The sequence below is a fragment of the Hirundo rustica genome, chromosome 1 (genome assembly GCF_015227805.2).
Source record: "Hirundo rustica isolate bHirRus1 chromosome 1, bHirRus1.pri.v3, whole genome shotgun sequence".
Classification (NCBI taxonomy): domain Eukaryota; kingdom Metazoa; phylum Chordata; class Aves; order Passeriformes; family Hirundinidae; genus Hirundo; species Hirundo rustica.
Window position 1 is genome coordinate 126,171,807 of NC_053450.1, and position 24,070 is coordinate 126,195,876.

At 35.4% G+C, this 24,070-nt stretch overlaps 1 protein-coding gene across 2 annotated transcripts in view; it reads left to right on the plus strand.

The window, feature by feature from the left end:
- SNX13 (sorting nexin 13) overlaps positions 1–24,070 on the plus strand; it is a 64,476-nt gene that overhangs the window by 22,595 nt on the left and 17,811 nt on the right. For both annotated transcript variants that reach the window (XM_040061335.1, XM_040061342.2), the window contains exons 3-16: positions 3,126–3,228; positions 7,289–7,378; positions 7,809–7,930; positions 10,313–10,434; positions 10,582–10,683; positions 11,320–11,408; positions 11,864–11,947; positions 14,302–14,440; positions 14,913–15,001; positions 15,660–15,759; positions 17,216–17,409; positions 18,407–18,511; positions 19,927–20,059; positions 20,791–20,828. In XM_040061335.1, coding sequence (XP_039917269.1) covers positions 3,126–3,228; positions 7,289–7,378; positions 7,809–7,930; positions 10,313–10,434; positions 10,582–10,683; positions 11,320–11,408; positions 11,864–11,947; positions 14,302–14,440; positions 14,913–15,001; positions 15,660–15,759; positions 17,216–17,409; positions 18,407–18,511; positions 19,927–20,059; positions 20,791–20,828 — 1,510 coding nt within the window. The remainder of the gene's footprint in view (positions 1–3,125; positions 3,229–7,288; positions 7,379–7,808; positions 7,931–10,312; positions 10,435–10,581; positions 10,684–11,319; positions 11,409–11,863; positions 11,948–14,301; positions 14,441–14,912; positions 15,002–15,659; positions 15,760–17,215; positions 17,410–18,406; positions 18,512–19,926; positions 20,060–20,790; positions 20,829–24,070) is intronic.

The window sequence follows — 24,070 nt, forward strand, 5'->3', positions numbered from 1 at the left end:
TTAATTCCCTTGAAGTTTCACAAAATGCTTGGTCATGCTTCTGTTAGAAGCAAACAGAAATTGTTATGAAGTTACTTTTGCACTTATGATTAACAATTAAATGTCGTAACATCATATATATAAATTTAGAAAACAAAAATTTAGTTTTGGTACATGATTATACTGGTATCTGTAATATTTACTGTTCCCTTATCTGGAGCAAAATAGCAATTTTGTACACGGATTTTTGTGGTCGAATTTTTTGTTGAAACTCGGAGTTTTTATCCAATTTGTCTCAGTCTTCTAGGTCTTTATATTTAACTCAAAAAAGAAGTGGCCTTTATCAAAGTTTTCTGACTTCCACTAGCCAGAAGTCCAACTTCTGTCCCGTTTTGCAGTTTTAGCAAAAGAAAATGCTGAATCACAGCTGGTCGTATTCTTAGTATTGACCTAAGCATTTAAATAATGTATCAGTGAGCTGTACAGGAAGACAATGGTCGTGCCATATCTGTGTCAATGTATCAATGTAATCAATCTCTTTCTACTGTTTTAATCCTATTATGTGCTAATTATTTCTTTTTGATTTGCACTCAATTGTGTGATTGCACAGATGGCTTGTAACAAATGTACTATTGTTTTTGATGTACGTGGAACAATAGCAAAACCATTTGTATATATGAATAAAAGTTCAAAATCACATTTTCTCTTTATTTTGTTTTGTTTTATTTCAAGACTGATTTGTAAAATGTTAGCCTTTTTCCATTCAGGATCTGGTAGCTCATTCTGTTAGGGAACTGAGCTCAAAAGCAGGAGGCTAAAGATAGATACTCTTTACTTAACCTGTGTAGAATATTACAGGGTGGTGTTATTCTTTTTCCTCTCCTTCAAGTACTGGTGTAGACCCCTTTAACTGAGTGCTGAGCCTGTCTGTTACCATCTGCCTTTCCTGCTAAGAGTGTTTCTTATCTTATTCTCTTTCCTTCCCTCTTCAGCTCTAAGGAAGTGAAATGAAAATGATGTGAATTGTGGTTTTGCTAAATACAAAAATTGAAATTTCTTGGATCATCAATTGCTTTACCATTTAAAAGAATTTGCTCTGTCATCAAATCCCATAATTATTGATACTCATTCGTATCCATATGTATGTGACTGTCTGGCTCCATTAATGATTGTAGCTGCTGACCAAATCAGGAATGGTTCTCTAGCCGGTTTTTGACTTTCACAGAGCATTCAGCTGAGACTGTTACTTTTCAGACTTGAGGGGAAAGTGATAAATCTGTGGTCTTCATTCTTCTATCTTTGTTCTGTTGTTAATCTGCCCTTGAAAAAGCTGGCTGTCCAGTAATCTTTGGAAGATTTTTTAAAAAATGAAGCAAAATACAGTCTTCTCCTTTTTCTGCTCTGTTCATTAGAGAAGACTAATGTGATTTCTCATTCATGTATTGAAAATCCTCTTGATGAATTAAATAAACATTACACTAGAAGATTCAGGTTAAGTAACAGATGCCCTGAATGGTCAGACTATGCATCCTTCTCTAATGCTTACAAGATTTTTACATTAGACAATAAAATGTGTTAGTTTCTGCCAGAGAAGAAGAAGCTCCTAGTATTTCTAGCATAAAACTGAAAATACTTCAAGGCATCTAAGGATATTAGCATTTTTTTAAACCATGTTGGTGCGATTAGTAATTTTGAATGTGTCATTAACTTTTAAAATATCAAAATATTTGAGAGAAAACAGATATAATCTATAGGTAGTTATTTCCAAGGCTTCAGTCCTTTTGAATAAAAGAAGAGAAGCAACTGGCTGATGGATGTTTGAAGTTAAAGTTAGGCCAAACTTGAGCATATGGTTTTCTTTAAAAGACAGCTGAGGTTTCTATAATAGAAAAGTCATAGATAATCAAAAGAAAATCCAAACTTAAATAATTAAAAACAAACAAAACATCAGTGAAACTAATACTAAGATTAGCAAGTTCTTCTCTGTGAACCCTGAACGGTGTTATAATTTTAAAGTTACATGATTTTAAAGGGAGCAGGAGGGCAATTGAACCTGGTTTTATTTCTTGCTGTCATATGGCAGGTAAAGAAGACTGTAATGGAGTTAGAAAATCCAGTGAACCCCTCTTATGCATTGTCAAGTTACTGATAATAATTTGTGTAGCTTCCTGCACCACCCCTCCCCCCTTATGGAATTAACCTCATGCCTTCTGAATTACTGAGCTGACTAAAAAAGAAGTTTTTTTTTTATTTTGGGGAATTAAAACCTTTAAATGGCATATTTTAGCTTGGATAGGATTTTTCTTTAATCTTATAAATGAGAGTATCATATATCAACAACTATCTATATTAAAAAATTTATTACTTCAGCACATTTCAAGCCTGGAATAGCTTTGTGAGTTCCTGTGGTCACAAATGCTGGTCAGCTGGCCTTTAAATTGAATGCTTTGAAATTTGTGTAAAAAGCTATGTGTGTTTAGTCATCTAAAGGCTAATCTATTTTCTTTTCTTCTTTGCTTGATATTTCAAAGGCTACATGCTCTGCTTACACTAGAACTGGGACAGACACTAGGTTTTCATCTATTTCTTAGTAAAACCAGCTTGATGTTCATATGATTTTGTGGCCTAGTGTCATAAGCTATGAATAAATTCTTGCTGTTCTAGCAAGGGCAAGCACAATGTCTAAACATATGCAGTGGTTAGTTATACTTGCTGCATCAGTTTACTCCTGGACTGTGATTTTGTGGCTTACAACAGTGTAGCAGCCTACAGAGCTTACTTTGTAGTGCTGGAGACTCTTCATATAAATGCAACCAAAGCAACTTCTGTATGTACCCCTCTTCCCAAGTGCTAATATTTGTGAGCACAGGCAGTGTGCCATCACAGCAGGCACACTGTAGCATAGACAGTATTATTATAGATCTTCTCTGTGGTAAGAATATATCAAGACAGACAGTACAAGACTGGGAAACTTCATACTTAGAGTTGTGTCAGTTATTTTGAGCAGCATGTTACAATGTTAAAAAGAACAAGAGTAAACAATGAGGACTGTCATGTAGTGTCATTTTGCAACTTGCTGTTAAATATTTTCTAAAGATGAGAAAATGTGGCTGTCGTTATACCTGGTCTGTCTTTTTCTATTTTAGGGGTTTTGTGGTTACTCTTTTATTTGGAAAAAGCAATTCAGAAAAATACCTTGAGCAGTGTGAACATTCATTTCTCCCTTGTACTTCAGTTGGGATCCCTAAGGTAAGGAAAATTTTCTGGTCTTAACTTCTAGATCAGATTTTATAACCTGGTTAGAAATAATCCATTTTAATGTAGGAATTGTGCCCATTTCTCAAGGTCGAAGAGCCTGCTTTTATCTTTTGAGTCAGATGCAGTATGTAGATGCAATATTTTTCCTGTATGAAATACAAGTTTTTTAATAGGTTAGGGAAAGTTTGTTTAAAGTATTGTTTCTTCATTGTGAGAAATTAGTATGGTATGACTGGCTGATATAATCTATGAGGAAATTACTAAACCATGCCTTTCTAGACTACTTGGGTGTCTTGGTTTGTTTTGGGGAATAGCTCTTCCTTGCTTTTCTGTGCAAGATTGTCATGACTGTTTATGTGTCTTCAGTCAATGGATCTGTAGGTTCTTCACTTTCGGTTGTGGTCAAAGAGTTGCCTGTCTAAGGAAGTTACAAAGTCTGGATTTGCAGTACTTCAAGGATGTAGAGGTTGTCTTTGGCTTTCTTCAAGACCAAGCAAATATGCTGGAAAGGCATAGATGAATACAGAGCAGCAGTGGAATCCATGTTTCAGCTCTTTTCCCCAACAGACAGATCATTTTGGTTGATGGACTTAAGTTTAGGGTTCCTAACTGGATAAATCTGCATCTGTTTAGTACAGAAAAAGTTGTTAATAGCCAAGAGATAGAATTTCTAGGCATTCCTGGTTTATGAACCAATGCATCTTGTTAGCTCAGAAGTTTAGGTATATCTTGGCCTAATCCATTTGCACTCATCAGAATAGAATAAACATTTCAGCCCAAAGATTGCTAATTATGTTACATTTAATCTCACAGCTATTCCGATTGAAGCATCCTGTTCTTTCTTAGCTTCTTTCACTACCCTTCATGTTGTCTGTCAAAGGGGGTGAGTGTTCGGCATTATCACTAGCACATAGAAATTTATGTTGTGATTCAACAGTATGTTTTCTAGAAGTCACAGAACCTTTTCTGTGGCTGGTTCATAGCTCATTTGGTAAGTGGCCTTTTCACTTAAGTCTTTGAATATTTTAAAATAAATCTGAAGGTATACCCTAAACTGTAATGTAAGGTCACTGCTCCAGATGAAAAGTACAAAGGTTAAGGCTGAAAGAGGACAAGTTAGCAGTCAGCTAACGTTTCTGTTCTGTTAATGAATTAACATCATTTTGGATGGCTAAGATTCCTGGTGCTATATAGACTTTAGTGCTTCTGTTATATAGGTTGTAGAGAGTTACTTAATGTCCTGTGTTTTGAGAGCAGATTTAGAGAAGTTTTGCTGTTATTTTAATTTTCTCTGCATGCTGACACTTTTTTTTAATATTAGTGTTACTTTTTGGGGAGTTCAGTATGTATATATGCTCTGGTTGCTTTATAAAAGAATAAAGTCTTGCAGAGTTTTTTGGGTAATCTTTGCAAGTTTAGTAGTTGGATATCTGATTTGAGGATAGACTATTGACACAGCACTTTCCTCAACTGACCTATCTCGACTAATCTCTGGATTTAAGTTTTGTAATACAAAGGTATTTGTTTGTAGCTGACTTATGAAATGCTATTTGAAGCTGGTCACCAAATAAAATCTGTTTGTTTCCTACAATAGTGTTTTCTCTTTTGCCATTGCATTAAAGTAGCATTAACAAGCGTAGGTGAGCTTTTCAGTAGCAGTGCAAGTAGAGATGGGTCCCAACCAAAGTTGATGTCTCTAAGCTTCACCCAAAACACGGAGTTTCTGTAGGCTGGGTACAATATTGCCAAAGTACAGTAAGAAAACAGTGATAACTTACAAGCAGTAGTTGCATGTTGGATACCTGAATAGTCTCTGGGTCTCTTTAAGTCACTGTGTCACATCTTACGTCACAGATTTGAGGCAGATGTTCAAATACCCTGTGTCTTGTCCACTCATGAAACACTGTGACTGCAATTGAGGGAATAGTAGCCATCTTTTACAGGTACCTAACAGTTTCAAAAGATGACCTCAAAAATACCCATTAGTGCAGTGAAACAAAAGTCTGAAATAACTCAATCAGTGCCATTTTTGCTTGAGGAGCCTGGATTTGTTTGTGCTGCATCTCACTTTGTGCAGTCTGTGTCTTGCATTCCTCCCAGGTTCTTCCTTCTTGCTTAAAATGAAGCAAGGAGATGTCAAATGTAATAATAAGAAGTGATACCCATTTTTCCTAACCAATAATTTAATATTGTTAGAGGGCATGAGACAAATTGTGAATGAAGTGACAGTCAAATGGGGCAGTTGTCATGTGAGTTGGGTCCCTCCTTTAAGCCTGTCTTGTGTGTCAGTGTCTGGAAGGCAGAAGTAAAACCAGCAATGCTTTCCAAGTGAGAGTACCGTTAGCTGTTGTACCTATAATGGAATAAAAGCATATACTTTAAATTTTAGATGTCTTCAGACATATCTTTGCATATTGAAAGCAAATTAAATTATACTGCAGGTACTTAAAAATTTCACTGGAGATAAAGAATATGAAAAAAAAAAGGTCTGACCTTGTAGTCGGCTCTGCTTTGAGCAGAAGGTTGGACAAGATGAATTCCTGAAATCCAGGTCAAAACCTGGATCCCATGAGCATATGAACATTCAAATTTTTACCAAGTAATCTTGCATATTCTCTGTGTCCCTCTCTTTCTTGTGCCTGCTGCTTTTTTTGCTGCTGCTTTTTTTACTGCTGTATTTTCTTCTGTTTTCCAAATGTGGTTTTATGCATGCAGTCCTTCAAAAATATTTTGATAAGTCTGTCTGGTAATTTGTACTATGCTGTGCTTAGTAAAAATATTTCATTATTTGGTTCCATATAATTTTGGTGGGTTTGATACAATCAACACAAAAATACTCTGTAAATTCATTAGTCTATAGGTGGAATATACTAATTGCTTGAATATGACCCAGTCTTATTTGTATTAAAGTAGCATTAAAGTTAAGAAAAACAAAAACCAGAATTTTGCAACAAAATATTTCTGTGTTGTGATACAGAGTTGCTTAAAAGGAGGATGATGGGTTTTTTCCTAGCCTTAGGTATTTCACTGCAGATTTGAATGAGAGATACTTAGGGCAAATCACATAGAAAGAAAACCTTGGATATGTGGTTTATAATTCCTTCATTTATGGTTTTGGCAGTTCTTTTTTTCCAATGTAGTCATAACTTTCTCTGTTGATAAATAAATTACTGGTTTATTTGAACAATAGTGTAAGTTGTTGAGTTGTTATTTCTGTGAAAATAGAGGAGTTGATCACTTATTTCATCGACATTTTATAGAAAGACACTGCATTAGTCCACTTGAGAGAAGCACTGATAGAGGGAGTTCTTTTTCAGTATGTCAGTTGCCAAAAGTCAGCTCTGATGAGGTCATTCTTGGAGTTAACTGCTTAGAATTGCAAATCCTTCTATAATTTCTTTCCCTCCTCATCACTTACTTTCCAAAGGCTCATCTGTTGAATAACAAAGGTACAAAAACGTGATTTCTCTTCTGGCATATAGAATAAACTGAGGTGGATAAAGAAACCAAAAACTCAGCTGAAAATTATCTGCCTGAGAGAGCACAGTCAAGTTCACAAACAAGAGGGGAACTGGAGTCTTTCAGAAAAACTATCTTTTGCTGTTCTTGTGTCGCCCCCTTCCCTCCTTTTCCAGCTTTATTTCCTTCTGATTTAGTAATGTAGCAAACACTTGATTCTTTATAATAAGCAAGAAGTAGGTTTTCTGGAGTTCTTCATCATTATGTACTGTATAGATAAAAATACAGAAAATACTGTTGCCCAGAGAGGTGGTAAATTCTGCATCCCTGGAAATGTTCCAGATCAGGCTGAACAGGGCTGTGAGCAACCTGATGTAGTTTAAGATGTTGCTGCTCATTGCAGGGGGGTTGAACTAGACCTTGCAGCCCAAATAATTATTTGATTCTATGATTATAACTTCTCTATAAATTATAATAAAATAAAATATATATAAAATCATTACTATAAGTATACATATATATCATAAGCACTAGAGCTGCTTTTTAATTAGAGATAAACCCTGCAAAGTTACATTTCCCAATCTCTTTCAAGTGCATAGAAGAAATGAAACGTGAAGCCAGACCTATTAAGATTGACAGAAGACTGACCGGTGCAAACATAATTGATGAGCCTTTACAACAGGTAAGTTCTAACCAGGTCTATTTATTTAACCTACTTTTATTTTTTGCAAGTATTGACTGTGTAATACAGAAGTATTACACAGAGTGACAAATAGAATTTCGAAATTTTACCAGATATGAGAGGATAAATGAAAAAGCCATGGAAGATGAGCCATAATATTGGGCAATATTTGAGTATGTTTTTGGTTTTTTGTTGTTTTTTTTCCTTAGTGTAGTGGTGATAAAAACAATGTATGCAAACCAGTCTGAAAAAGAAGTTTCAGTGTGTGAATTTTATTGTTCACTCCCATTTTCATAATGGCAAAGGACTATCGTTCATTCTGGTAACTCTTTAGGATAACTGCTATTGCATTATTAGGGACAAAAAGCTTTTGAATATTTTTTTGTCTTTTTTCATTAGTTCTTTTTTTTTTTTTTTTTCCCAATTTCAGGTAATCCAGTTTTCCCTGAGAGACTATGTGCAGTATTGGTATTACACACTAAGTGATGATGAATCCTTTCTTCTGGAAATTAGGCAGGCTCTTCAGTATGCACTTGTTCAGTTTTCTGCCAGGTAAGATTTTGTTTTATTTGCATTAGTTATATTGTGGGTTGTATGGTGGTACCTAAGTGATTAAGTTAATCTACTAGCATAGTTTAGTGCATTTTACAGAAAGAACATACAAAAATTTTAGATTATAATGTAAGAAATACAATCTTTTGCTGATCCCCTAGGAAAATAATGGGGACGATAGCGTGTGAAGTCATGATCTTTTGCAAAATGGCCATTTCAACATTTAGATTAATGTCTAAAATATTTTTCTTTTTTCCCAGCTTAAGCATTAAGTTTGTGAACCATTACTTCTTTGTATTCAGGTGTTTTTCATGTAAAGACTAGGGTCACTCCTAAGGTTAGTCTGAATTCAGTCCAAAAGTCTGAATTCAACATAGGTATGACCTCAGGTGATTTTTGGAAGTGGTTTGGCTCTTCCATATATAAGAAAAATGGATATTTTAAAAAGAATAGTAGTAGGGAATGAAAAAGAATGTCACATATGCAAATCTTTTTTTTAAAACAGGATTGATTGAGGACAAATGAATAATGTGTTAATTACCCCCTATTTCTACTGCTGTTCCCTGACTTCCTGCTACTTGATTAAGCAACTTGTCTGGGAAATTCACTTCTTTAGTATGGCTGATTTCTCAGCCCAGGTACCATGTGCCTTTATATCCATATACTTGTTTATTAAGTTTTTATTTCAGGTATTCATCCCACTCTGCTTACTTCCGCTTGCTTTCTCTGCAGAAGAGGTTGTCACCTAAATATAAGTAACCTCTTAGGAATTTTAAGGTGTTATACCCTCCCTCTCTTGACTTAAAAATATAGGTTAGTGTGCTTTTCTGATAGTCAGGGTCAAAGATGGAGAGCTGGGTATAATAGTAGGAAAAATTAATTGTAATATAATAATTATAATTATAATATAATAATTAATAATATATAATATAGTAATATACAATATAATATAATAAAAATATTGAAAATCCTAGGAAACCGTATTGAAGTGGTGAAAACTATGCTAAGTAAACTGTTATAGCAAGCAAACTTACGGTTATCTGAAATGGACCTGGCTACCCAGCTTCAGTGATTTTGTCTGTTTGGACAGTGTCGAGCACTGAGTTTGTGTCAAAGTAGGTCAAATTCTTGCAAGTGTGTTTTTCTTTCCTACAGTTCTACAGCTCTTCAAAAATAAGCACTGTTCCTGTGCAGTTGTGTTCTGCTGTAGAAAGCAAATCAATTTCACAGGCCTGCAGCAGTTCTTCTGCAGAAAAAATGATGTAGTGTGTTTATAATGCATGTAGCTGGATATAGCTGAAGCAGTTTAGGTTAGTACCATCACCTATAGCTTCATACAACGTGTCAGCTTCTGGGGAGAATGAGTACACTGGGAATGTTTTCTTCCAAGAGCTGCAGCTTTGGGAGCCTGGTGTAAGGCTGCCACCCAGAGGTTTTGGGCGGTTCTGTCTTGTGCAGATGGGGGATCTGGACTATTTAATTGAGGGCCCTTTGGGCCAGCTCTATTCTTTTTTACACGTCTACATTTTGCAGTAGCCTTTGCTTTCTTCCAGAATTCCTTATCTCTTTCTCTCTCCTTGAGAAAAGAAACAGCAGGTAAGGGAACAAACACAAAAAAAGGAAGTGTTGTAGAAGGATTCCTGCTATAACAAAGTGGGCATCTTGAGAGAGTTCAGACAATAAAATACTTAGTGCAGGGTAAAAAATATTATTAGCAACAAGGTTCTTTGCCTGTAATGCACAGTCACATTTTTAGGTTGCCTAGAAAGGCACAGATATCATAAATATACCTCTACCCTTTTCACACCACTGAGGAAGTTGTTTTATGTAAATCTAACAGTGACTATTTTCTGATCTAAACCTATGTGTGATGTTGGAAGAGTATGCTAAGTGACTCATATAGGCTGTGGAATCAATTGTGGGTAATATTAGGTTACATTTAGTTTCAAGTGAAATGTGTATGTTCTCACTGGTGCATATTCTGCAAATACAGAAGAAAATTATTTTTATTAGATGCCCTCCAAAATGGTAGAAAGTACAGCTGAAAAAGACATGGAGAGTATTTTAGTTTTACGTTACAAACTGTTTATGTCAGAACTTTTCACAGATATTTGGCAGTATCACAAATCAGAACACTATTCTAGATGCAAATGTTGACTTTCAACTAAATCAAGCATAAATATTAATGTGGTGCAAGAGTGGTATTTTACAATATTCGGTTTTTCAGTGGATAGGCGATTAGGAAACTGATTTATTTCTTTGTTTTTCCATGTTTACTATCAGTGTGGTTTTTGTCTGGAAGGAAGGAGAAGTAGAAATTTATTACTGCCCTTTGTGTTCACAATAAAGTACTTAATTTCCATGGATCTCCTTTACTAATAGGTCAAAGGAAACAGACTGGCAGCCTTATTTCACTACACGACTTGTTGATGACTTTGGCACTCATCTTCGAGTTTTCAGAAAAGCTCAGCAAAGGATAGCAGAGAAAGGTGATCAGATGAAAGGTAATGTGAAGTATTCTTTTATTTGAGTCTGAGTAGGCTGGTATCTTATGTGTGTGAAGTGTAGTTAGCTTTATTTTATAATTCAAGTTCTCTCTCAAGTTTCTGGTCTTGACAAAAACATGTATTTTTTAATTTTCTTTTGCATAGATCAAGCTGAGGAACTTGTAGATACATTCTTTGAGGTTGAAGTTGAAATGGAAAAAGAAGTCTGTCGTGATCTAGTCTGCACTTCTCCCAAAGATGAAGAAGGTCTCTCAATATTATCTTCTGAGTAAATATTTTAGTATGGGAGACTAAATTAAAATACTAACAGTTGTACTCACTATATGAAATGCATTAAAATCTTAGTATATGTCTTCAAAGTGTGGCTATATACCAGACTGGTTTGTACATATTAATGCTATAACTAAAACGAAGCATGTGCATATGTAAGTCTTCCTCCTTTCATTGGAAGAATTTTAAGATGAATTTTTTTTTTCCTGGGAGGGAAGGGATGGTTTTGCAGATTCTTAAGATGTTCCTCATCATTGTTCTGTAGTCTTCCTTCAAAAACTACTATATTTTAAGGCAAATATTTGAAGAAGGGGGAAGAAAGCTGTATATGTTAAGTAAAGAAAATAAAATAGTTAGGTTGTTGGCTTTTTTTTTTTAAATCTTGCAATTTGGCTTTTGTTGTCTGGGGTTTGAGGTAGATCTTTTTCATCAGTGCTGCTTATATTCCATCTGAAAGGTGTTACTGTAGTGCTTGGAATGTAAGAGATATAGGATTGTATGTTTGCACTCAGAATTAAGGATTTATCTATGGGATTCGGTGATATCAGGTAAGACGTGGAGTAACAAAATAGGAAATTGTGCTGAGGTTTTGTTTTTTTTTTCTTTCTCTAGGATTCCTAAGGGATCTGTGTGAGGTTTTACTGTATATATTGCTACCTCCTGGAGACTTCCAGAACAAGATCATGCGATACTTTGTCAGGGTAGGTACAGACTCTAAAGGACATCCCAACTCTTTGGTTTAATGTCATAAAAAAAATTTTAGCTCTAAGCTGCTGGTCTTATTTTCTAAAATTGATCTAATTTACTATTAGGGTATTTTAAAGGCAGTAGAGTCTTGGTAAGTATTTAATAGCAGTGAACAGTTTGTCTGAAATGGTTTTGATGGTTCTTTTAGCTCTCTCATGACAAAACCATGAGAAAGTGGATGTTGTTTTTCTTGAGGTTGTTTTCTCTTGAGGAGGCTTTTCTTGTAATTTCTTGCAATTACAAATTGCATTTGTAGTGTTAATTGGAAGAGAATGTGGTAGTGCCTATTAAATGTTTTCTGTAATTACACTTCTTTGTTTTAAACTCTACGCAGTGATGTTTAAATTGCTGCAGTTATACTAGCTTTATGAATAAATTTATAAAATGGTCTATTATCCTTTGTTTTTAGGAAATCCTCTCCCGAGGAATTCTTCTTCCATTAATAAACCAGCTCAGTGATCCTGATTATATTAATCAGTATGTCATATGGATGGTAAGATTTAAAATGTTTAAAATTATTTGTATTTTCCAGAACATTTTCATATAAGGCTTTACTCATGTTCCCTATAATCATGATGCATCGGTGTCTGGTATGAAAGTTACCAATGGATATCTTGGCAGAGATAGTGAACTTAGGGCTGCTATATTAAATTTTATACATGCACACACACAGAGTCTATATATCTGCACTCTCCATTTTGATTGTTCAGCAGAAGTTGCCTGACTGAGGACAAATGTATCACAAAATGTAAAATTCACTCCTCTGGCTGTTCTGCTTGGCTGTTTGGGAAATATGGCAGTAGTTGTGGAGGTGTTTTTCCCTGCCTGTGTTTACAGTTGGGCCTTTCAAGCTTAAGAGGCCTCAAGAGGGAAAACTAAGAAACATTTATTTTCTGCTAAGGAATTTCAGGGAAATTATTTTATGACTGTTTATGTTAACCCTAAATAATTCAATTGACTGGGCAGAAACATTTTTTTTACTTTGAGAACTCTCTAATGCACCTGCAAGAAAAGCCCCCAAACTTTTTAAAGTAGTATTATATGGTAAAGCTAACATAAATAGAATATTTGTTCTTTATTTAACATTACTGATTCTTTGCAAAGCAAGTTAAAACTTACTCCTATATGTTATTATCCTTTGTAGTTCATGAATCAAGTTTAATTTTTCCCCCAGCTTCTCTCTTTTTATTCATATATTTTAGTCTTATGGTGCGCATTCAAATTCTAAGCTGAAAACACCCTTGCATTTCAAAGTTCTTTTTACATATGGAATTATGGAATGACTTCAAGTGTTTGTGTACAATGTTTCCTTCACTCCAGCCTCCTCCATTTCACGTAAAAGTTTGCATGCATTCTACAGGAACTTAGCTTTAGTAAGAAAAAATATTACTCATCTGGACCAGAATTTTCAATTTTCGATTCCCCTTTCCTCCGACGAGTGTTCTTTATTTGTAACTTGGCCTCGTTCTTTATTTACTGAGCGCTGCCCCCGGCTGCATCCAGAGATAGGATTCTGAATTTTTTATAAAGCTTTCTGTTATGATAGTGATGTCCCAAATAACTAATTTTCAAAACTGCTTTCTGAGATGAAGAAGCAAATGTGCTGGGCAAATGATAAGGAAAAAAATTAATACAAGCCTTATGAAATGGAGATTGTTGCAGAAATTAAGGTCAGAAGTAGAGATAACTGAAATAAATCCTGGCTGTTTTTGGAACCTTTGACGTAAAGTCAGATTTGAATGAAAAGATCAGTTTCTGGAAAAAAGAAGTTTAATTCCAGATTTCTAGGCATGCCACAGTCCAATGCTAATTCAGTTGCCATAAAATACAAAGCTTAAATATAAAATTAGAAGTTAATTGAAACTCTCTTCACTGTGAAATTCACAGATTTACATAGTGTTTTAAGTTCAAGTATTGCCTGTATTATTACTTTTAAAAACAGATTTCTAGGGAGATTTTTCCATTAACTTTGGTCAATGGTATCCAGTCTTCATTCTTTCTGCTTAGTGCAGCTCATGTCAATGCACTTCCTCAGTACAGACCAAGTATCACATTTCCATATCAAAGTGAGCATTTATAAGAGTGGTGGGTGTAGCTTCAGACGGTAAAGACAGCATTAGAACTCAAGCCTCAGCACCTGTGGGTATGTGTTGTAAAACTGCCAACCTTTCCCTGATCTCCATGCTGCATTCACAGCACAGTTTCCAGTGATCTTGGCAGCACAGCAGGCTTCCTTCACTAGCACGAATACTTTTGAGTCCCTAGAGCAGGTTCACTCTATGCCAATACTGGTAAAATAGTATGTATTTAAATAGCTTCATAGTATTTGCCAGGGTATCTGAATTAGGGTTCCAGAGAGGAGTAATTTACTTTTTTTTCCCCCTCAATAGGTTATGATTACCTTGTAGAATGTTTTAATTCTTTTGTAATCCTGTATCTTAAGAAGCCATTACTCTGGGAGCATGTATACTTGCAGGGCATCTTGGTAAAGCTGAGTCTTTTCAGTGGTTTCACCATTTTCTGCCTACTTAGCTAAGGAGATAATAGCAGAAGAAGGTGGATTGAATTTTGGAGATCTTCATTGAGAAGGCTGATGGACTTTCCATGTGTCTGTGTTGTACTTCTTGAAAGCAGAAAGTGATGGTGTGAAATAGGTTTTGACTATGCATGCTTTTTCTGTTTTAGTCCATGTAAAATTTCAGTACCCAAAGAAAGATTTAGAACTGTCAGAGAATTTTCAAAATGCCATTTTGCAGTGCTGTATCAAACTAATTCACTTGAAGAAAAATCATGTCTTGTACTTTTAGCTGTTTTGCATTGCTTACACTGTAAAACTTTGTGTTTCAGATTCGTGATTCCAACTGTAACTATGAGGCCTTTATGAATATTATTAAATTAAGTGATAATATAGGAGAGTTGGAAGCAGTGAAAGATAAAGCAAGTGAAGAACTGCAATATCTTCGATCTCTAGATACAGCAGGAGATGGTTAGTGCTGCATTGTATTGCAAAATGTGAAATACATTTACCAGCATGATCTCTGTAGGTTATTGCAACAATTAAAAGACGAAAGCTCTTATGAAGCATAATAGGAAGTATTTTATTAAAAAAAATGCATAAGAAGTGATAAAACTCGAGTTTTCATTTTCATAAATGTTTTGTTGTTTGGTGTGTTTGATTCCTTTTTGTAGGTATAGAGAATTTGGTTAGCTGAGTGTCTTTCTGTTATATCAAAACTGCCTCACTGGTGGTTCTGAATTTCAGTAATATTTAAGGTATTAAGTAGTCAGTTAACCTGAATCTGAAAATTAATTGATAATCTAATAATTAATCTGAAAAAGGGAAAAGTATTTCAGTCTTGTTCACTTTCATTAGCAACGTGTTTAAACTGGAAAAAAAAAAGCAACAAGATTTTATTTAGTCATCTGCATTGCTTAATTGTCTTTGTTTTTGCTTTCAGATATCAACACTATAAAAAATCAAATAAACAGTTTATTATATGTTATTAAAGTATGTGATTCAAGAATTCAAAGGTTGCAGTCAGGAAAAGTAAGTGTTTTAAAATATTTTTTTGGTTTCAAGAGGGTGATGTTGCAAATGACTGACTAGTTGTTCATTTTGCTTGTTTTATAATTAAGGGTTGATGGAGTTGGTATGTTTGGCTTTACTTAGTTTTTTGACTCTCCTTATTTGGCCTAGATGTGGTTCCAAGATAGTGTAATATTCTGCATGTATTGACTATTAAAAGAATCAAGCATTCTGTAGCTGGACTAGAAGGCATTGCTGTAATGGCAAGAAATGTCATATAGGCAGGAGAAGACGCAACAGATGAATTTAATTTGTGTTGACCTGCGGCCCATCAAATGCTGAAATTAATTGTTGTTAATTGTTTTTCTGCTATTGTCACTGTTGATGAGGTATTTGGGATTAATTTGACCTGTAGAGTATTACATGAACAGCAGTATTAAAATCCAGCTTATGTAGCAGAAAGCTGAAGCCCGTTTTGAAGGCAAATTATTAAGAAATCATGGCCTTCTAATCTAGACCTTCATTTACTAGTGATCTTGAAAATAGCTGGTCATTGAGATGCTACTTTATTATATGTAATGTAATTTTTTTTAACTTATATGCTTTCTGGTAAGTAGAAGTTTTAAAAGTTAATTTAAAAAAAAAAAAGCCTATGAACACACTGAACTGTGTCCTACAGGAAATAGATACTGTGAAACTGGCAGCAAACTTTGGAAAACTTTGCACAGTCCCTCTGGACCATATTCTGGTAGACAATGTTGCACTACAGTTTTTTATGGGTAAGTGTCAATTTATCTGGTCTGTTTTATTTATAAAAAATATGCTAGCTCACAAGAGTGTATATGTGGAATTGCTAAATGTCAGTGCTAAGAATATCCATCAATTTTGTTGGTGGTTATAGTCCTTTTAATGCAGTAGATGGAAACAGTCCAGGAAGTTCCTGGAGTGCGTGGGAGGTATTTCCTGACACAGTTGGTGAGGCAGCCAACCTAAAAAGGCACCTGTCTGAACCTGTTGTTTGCAAACAGGATGATGTGATAGTTGGAGGCTGTCTTGGGCATAAAATGAACACCCTCAGTCAGTTTGCAGATGACACCTAAGTTGGACAGGAGTGTTCATCTGCTGGAGGGCAGGGAGGCTCTCTAGCGGGAAGAAGGTTGGATTTATGGTCTGAGATCGTTCGTATGAGATTCAATAAAGCCAGGTGCCAGGTCCTTCACTTGTGTCAAGCCTAGGCAGTGCTGCAGGCTGGGGGCAGAGTGACTGGAAAACTGCTTGGCAGAAAAGCATCTGGGGATGCCGATGGACAGCAGCTGAGCATGAGTCAGGAGTGAGTCCAGGTGACCAAGAAGGCCAATGGTATCCTGGCTTGGATCAGCAATAGTGTGGCCAGCGGGATTAGGGCAGTGATTGTTCACCTGTATCAGCACTGGTGAGGCCACACCTCAAATCCTGTGTTGAATTTTTGGGACCTTCACTACAAGAAAGACATTGAGGTGCTGGAGCATGTCTAGAGAAGGGCAACAAAGCTAGGGAAGGGTCTGGAGCACTCTTATGTGGAGTGGCCCAGGGAACTGGGGTTGCTTAGCCTGGAGAAAAGGATGCTCAGGGGGGACCTTATCACTCTACAACTGCCTGAAAGGAGGCTGTAGTGAGGTGAGGATTGCTCTCTTCTCCTAGGCAGCTAGCAACAGGGTGGGATGAAATTGCCTCAAGATGTGCCAGATGCAGTTTAGACTGGGTATTAGGAAATGTTTCTTCACCAAAAGGATGAAGCATTGGCTTGACAGGCTGCCTAGGGAAGTGGTTGAGTCACTATCCCTGGAGGTATTTAAAAGACATGTAGATGTGGTGCTTAGGAACATGGTTTAGTGGTGGACTTGGTGTTAGAGTGGTAGTCTTCAACATCTTTCCCAATCAAAATGATCCTGTGATTCTGTGAAACCTGTATTTTAGAAATTCAGTTTGAACTTTGTCTCCATTCGTATCGTGCTGAACAGGCCTGTTATATTCACATGGTTATGATGGATTCATTTTTTATATGTGCATTTGAGGTTTCAGTGCTTAGTTCCTAGACTTTGCTCTCAGGGTTTTTACTGATTATCACCAATATATATGTATTCCAGATACAGTATAACCAGATCCTGGTGTTCCATATGTAGTCAGCATCATAGAGAATTCCTATTCCAAGATGCACAACAGTAACTGAGGTCATATGGTGTCTGTTTTCTGTAGATTACATGCAGCAAACTGGTGGCCAAGCACATTTGTTTTTCTGGATGACAGTGGAAGGATACAGGGTTACAGCACAGCAACAGCTGGAGGTACTTCAAAGCCGGCAGAAAGATGGAAAACATCAGACTAATCAGACCAAGGGTCTGTTAAGAGCAGCTGCATTTGGAGTTTATGAGCAATATTTATCAGAAAAGGTAGGAGTAACTTCATTATGCAGTTTGGTGTTTATACTTTGTATTGATACTTCTTTGATAGTTATGGCTAAGTTAATATGGAATGGTTGTTATGGGGCACAAGTTGCTTACATGTTGACATTTATGCTATTGCTTGTGTATCTTCTCTCTCTCATGTCAAGCAGACTCATATTGACACTTACTGCCCTGTCAGATGCACTGTGTTCCTCAGAAGCTGACTTTCTAAAATACTCAAACTAGACACAATGTAAAGACAGAGTAAAAAAGTGTCTCTCTGCATATGCTGTCCTTTCCTTTCCTTTTATTCTGCCCTCCACCCTTGCCTGCCCCCTTAAGAAGTGTTATTAAAAAAATGGAACTGAGTATTTGTCCAAACTTGGATTAAGGTTGGGTTACCAGCTGAAATAGCTACCTGTGTCTCTCTTCAATTGTCCTTGTAAATTGCTCAGATATCACCACTGGATATCTTTCAGTAGTCAGTAAGGATTTCTCTGTGGAAGAAACCACTCATCAACTTGTATTGACAAAGCACCTTTGTTCTGAATTTGTGTGTGTGTAAAAATCATCTCTCACTCAAAAACGGGCAGTTGACAAATTTTTAACCTTTCCTCAGATGTTTCAGGACTTCATCCTATTACTTTTTTATTGGCTTGTTCTTGATTTCTGAATCTAAATCTTTTTCATAAATAAATAAAAACTGTTTATAAGTCTGGATAAATCTGGTTTAAGTACTTCTTCAAAATGTATGGATAAATTGTTTTTGAGGCAATTTCTAGGGTTTAATAGTGAAACTTCCAAGTTCTAATACAAACTGAATTTAATTTTGGGGGTGAAGGGGATCTGACTTCTGTTGTATGTTCTAGACAGTTGCAGAGATATTTGTGAAGAAGAAATTTAGTTTACTTAAGAGAGTTGCAGCATTGCATTGTATTTTATTTGTTAAAGTAGAACTTTCTTATTTTTATGCTGCAAAAGTTGATTTAGATCTCTGTGACAGGCATCTCCAAGAGTTAATATTGATGACAACTTAGTAGCAAAACTTGCAGAAACACTGAACCATGAGGATCCAACACCTGAAATCTTTGATGACATTCAGAGAAAGGTATACTCTATTCGTCCTTTATTTCATAAGAATTGTTAATACTATTGAGTATAAAACCTAATTACAGATGCTGAAAAAGAAGGAAGTCATATATATAAACCCTAAAGCCTGTGTTACCATCTTGCTGTTCTATGAAAATCACACTCTAAAATTGTCAACTTTTGCTTTGCCATTTCTTAGCCCATTGTTTTCAAAGCAGTAGACAGAAGGAGTAGGTGCCCTTCTTGTATGAATCTAAATATGAAACACGGTTTAGAATTAGTATGTTTTTATATGTGTTAAGGCACCAATTTAAGAAAAATGTGATGAGTAGACCAAGACATCCAGTTTTTGTTCAGTTTTACTTCTCTTCAAAGATGAATGTAAGTGACCAATATTAAATCCTATAGCTGTTCCAAGAAATTAATTTGACTGGTCCGTTTCCACAACACAGTGAAGGACTCAGAAACAGCACATAATGAAGAAAGAACCAGTATATTTACTACCTGCATATGTATAGTTTATCACTCAGGTCTAATATATGTATTTAGAAAGGAAAAGTGAATGATTAATATTCTGGCAGTAATTTACATACCCCATCTGAAATGTTTTCATTTTACTTTGATGTTCTCATTCATGCTAAAAATTAGTGATATGAGCTGTAGAATTTAGAATCAAACTGTTGTACTTGGGACTCCTGTTTAAGAATAATTAAAGCACCCTGTGAAATCTGGGCCTTGCTTGTGAATTCTGCTGAAAAGCATAAATTTTCCAAATGTCACAAAAGAAATTAACTTCCTCAAACCTGGATGGATTGGGGTTTTTTCTGTTCTTACTGGATGATAGTACTTGAACAGTGCCCCAGGGAAAAAAAAACCATTAAAATATTTTCGGGTTGACATGATTATCCAAACATTATGGATTAATGCCGCTTATGTATATTTTTGTGTATATGTGTATACACTGTATAGGCTGTGAAATTGTTTGAGGTGGTGTGGTTAAATCTTTGTGAGGTATGGCTATCTTCTACAGGCTAAATTAGAAATTGTCGGAAAGGTCACAACTGGTGTCTTCCCTCCCCTTCTTTCCTCTTCTTACCTCTTGCCCTAAGTGTTTGCAGGTCTACATGTATAGTTTATCCACAAGGAAGGACTGAGATAACCTTTTATGAAGTGGATAAAGACCAAATAGGTTTCTTCTGAAATTGGAAGGGTTAAGAGCAGAGGACAGAAGCATTTACAGCTGTTGTGCTACTTCCCTTCCTAGGCGTGCATGTCTGACTGGTTAGATATTTTCTGATAACCTCTCCATTAAGAGTAAGTCAGAGACACGTATGCAGAGGTACTTATTGTTCAAGTAGTATTTATGAAAACTGTTCTGACTAATTAAAAAATTCAGTGAGCGTTTCTGAAGTTGGCATTTTTGTTTCCATAAAGGTGTATGAGTTGATGCTGCGAGATGAGAGGTTCTACCCTTCGTTCAAGCAGAACGTTTTGTATGTGCGTATGTTAGCTGAGCTGGATATGCTGAAGGATCCCAGTTTCAGAGGATCAGATGATGGTGAAGGAGGTGAGCTGTGTTATCTGTAAGGGGTATTTCATGGAACCATTCTTTTCTCTGCTTTAGAATGAAAATAAAAAAAATATCCATAATGTTGTAAGAAATTAAATGCTCCTGTGGTGTCTCTGATATTTAAATTAATTCTTCTCCTTGTGCTTTTGTGTGTAAATTGTTTTGGGACTCACACAGGGTTTTCACTATAATAAGTGTATTAATCCTATATAAATTGTCAGATCTTGGTAACTAGTTTGTCACTAAAATAAATATGTGATTCTTCCATTCTACTTTTTACTAGAAAATACTTAAAACTCTTCAATGAGTTGGGTTCTTTTAATGCATAACTATGCTCCTCTCTGAAAATAGAAATTGAAAGTACTTAGGAGATGTGGCTTTTTAAAGCAAATGAAATAATGTTTTCTTGTTAACTGAAGTACAAATCCAGTGGAAATTATTTTCACTGTTAAACTAGCTCCTTAGCAAAACAATACTCTGTGGGGATATAAACTGAAAAAATGTTATCAGAAATATTTATTTAGAATATTTTTAAACTTAAATTTCTTCAATTGTCTTTACTAAAAATTTGAAACACTGCATGTTGCATGCAACATTTTGCCCAGTGCCACAGTTCTCCTTCATTTTCCACATTGTTTTGTGGATGCATTTTTATTTATGTATGGCCCTACGATAGCGGAAAATCTTCTAAGGTGTTTTTTCCTTTCCTTTTCCCTCACTGCTCCTAGAATCTTTTAATGGGTCTCCTACTGGCAGCATTAATCTGGTAAGTACTTAGATTTTTTTTTAATATTTTTTGTCCTCAACAGTAGAGAGTAGAGAATGTGATAAAATAGTTTAACTTAATGTACATTACAGGTTTTACTTCACTGCAGCTGAATTTCTGAAAGTTTTTGAATCAAATTGAAACACACAAGTTATTAATTACTCTGTAAGATAAAACTTCTCCTTTTTGTATTTTCCCATGTTTAATGAAATTTTATGTTGTTTCTCACAAAAACAGTTAATTTATGGAAAGCATACTTTCTTATCCTTATTTGTTTTCTTTAAATAGATATAAATTTGGAGTTACATAATAATAGGTAAATACAAATCCTTTGAAACAGAAATGTCAAAGGATTAAATTCAAATAGACTTTAAAATGAGGCATTTAATTACATTTTTGTTGGTTGATTTTTTTTATTTTTTTCATTAGGAATTGATTTGGAAACATTTAAATATCTGGAGTTTATTCCAGCCGTGAATTTGTCCAATTTGAAGTGCAATTTATTTTTTTTTAAGTGATTCTTTACCTGTGTCAGCTTGTCAAAACCTTTTCTTTGTTAAATGAGTGTACCTAAACCAAAAATACAAATACAGTTACTTAAAAAGGAAAAATCATAGAAAGTTTGATATTATATACTCCCCATGTTTCTGCAGTGTGTAGCTGAGCCACAAGGTACATAAGATTCAGCTGGGCATATGAGAGTATATTTCCAAACCTTTTAGTTGCATAAAGGTTTACATAGATATTTACAATCTGCGTGCAATTTCCTGGATTATGTGGTGCCTGGACCCTTCTGGTTTGTTCTCGGAAGGTGCTGGTCATGCTTGCATGCAAAGGAATTAGTGTTTTCTAAAAGAATACATGTAATATTGATGTAAATATGTTTCATTGTGGGGGTTGGTTGTTTATGTGATTTGGTTTTTCGTGGGTTTTGGCTGTTTTTTTAACTTAAACTGGGATTTTTTTTCCTATTATTTTCCTGTTGTTGACATTTTGAAATTTAAAGAAAAGGGGAGGTGTTTAGCTGATACAATTTATGCAAACTCCTGGTAGATTCAGAAGAAGAAATTAATTTAGCCATATTTTTTCACAAAAGCCTTTTAACTGACTAATCTCTTTAAAAGATCTTTCAAATGTCTTTTAATAATGCTTTCTAAAAATGCTGTGACACACCAGAGTTCTGTTTTATGGATGAGGATTTGTCATTGTGGTGGTTTATCTGACCAGTGGTTATCTGCTGCTTTGATTCAAGTAAATTTCCAAGCTAAGTTAGACAGTCCTGAAGTCTTTACCAAGCACTGTTGCAGTACAAATTGGTATTTGAATGGGACTCTTCAAAGACTTGATATTTGGTTTTGTTGTGACAAGGGTATTTATAGAATACTACATTTATTGTAAAGAGTTAGGAACATTCTAGGAGAAATACATAAGTAAATTTCTCTTTATGCAGAACTACTTTTACTTTTCTGTCATCCACATTGTTCAGGGTGTTCAGTGCTTTTACAGGTGTTTGAATACTGGCAGATTAGTTTTCTCTGGCTGAATTCCATGTCCAGAGTAAATTTCTGTACACATAGTTTAGCTCCCTTGTGTTAGTCTGTTACATAAGGAAAATAGACCTTGGAAAGGTCACTTCAAAGGTCAGGGAATTTCTGTACTTGCGACTAATGACAGTGTATTAAATAAGATTGGGTTGTGATGTGATATTTTTAGGTTTTTAATTAACTTGTGTTCCTATGAATATATCTAATGGCAGAGATATTATCTCATATTAAATGCCTGTCTGTTGTGTTATCTGTTCAGGTTTCAACCTTTTAATTTACTTGTATTAATAGTTGCTGTATAGTGCCTTGCCACAGCCGTCGAGTGTTTCCTAAAGTTTCCATTATAAAATAAATTGTCTGCAGTTCATACTTTGACTAGAAAAAATTAGAAGAGAGGGTCAAAACTGTTTTGAGGAAAAGTTGTTATCAAAAAATCTGAATTTCTGTCTTTGATTTGATACATTAATCTACTATATCAAACCAGTGGGTCACATATTGGGAGGATAAAATAGTTGTAAATATTTATAGACTCTTGCAGATTTCCTCTAAAGGGTTCATAATGGGAGCTTTGCATTGAGTAAATAGGAGTTACACAGGTGTTCCAAGACCTTGAAGGGCAGCAGAAATGGCTGGGTTGAACTTTTGGCATAATGCATATGCTTTTGTCATTAGCATATGTCAGCTTGAACCCCACTCAGTAATCACAGAGAAATCTGAACTTGAGTGACAGTGAAGGGAAGCAGGAAAACAAGAAATAATTACTCCTTTAAAAAAATATGGCTACCTTAATGTCTGTATTTTGTATCAAACAAAACATTTGAGCAGTTGACAATTACTTGTCTTCTCTTCTAACATCACATCACTTCCATCTTATTGATAATCAAATCCTAGAGCTTTCAGAACATCAAGCACTTTATCCAAGCTTCCATAAATGTCTTCTGTTAGCCAGTCTCAGGTGATACTCTGCTCCTAAATTGAACACTGCAGTATAGAGCAGCACGCCTGACTGCTGCTGTCCAAGGGACTTGCTCAAGAATGGACTAAGTCAGAGTCCTGTCCAACAGCACTGAAAGCAAGCCTAAAATTAAAGGAACACCCACTTATGGTGATACTTTACCAGAATAACTCTCCAGCATCCAGTAACTTATAGATTCTTGAGGTAAAGATGATGTCTGCTGTCAAAATATTTTTGCATAAATTCATCTGTTCTACCGTTCAACAGACATAAACTTCTAGCACCATAGCATGTAGTGGCAAAACAGATTCCCCCAAAAAGGGCTTTTCTTTCTTCTACCTTTTCTCAGTCTGGGACCTTAGTACTTGAAGTCTACAAGCATATCAGAGATATTCAGGAGACTCCCAACTGCAACACACGTTATTCAGACACTTTGAAGCTGCCTTTTATTTGGTATCTAGACTTTATAACAGAAATTTTTCCCTTGCATTCAGTAGTAGACATTTAGGCAGAGACTGATTGAGGTGGTTAAAGCAGAAAAGAGCCATTCCTTATGAAGAACTAGAGGAGGAAAGAATGGAGTATTATGTTGGGATATTGTGGAGTTGTTGAAAATTCAGATGAAGAAGGGGCAAGAGCAGAGTCTTTAAATAATTAATGTTTAAGTCCAACTTATCTTTTGATTGTAACCTCGAATTTTATTTTATGTTTAAGGAAACAGAGGAGATTTAGAAACTGAATTG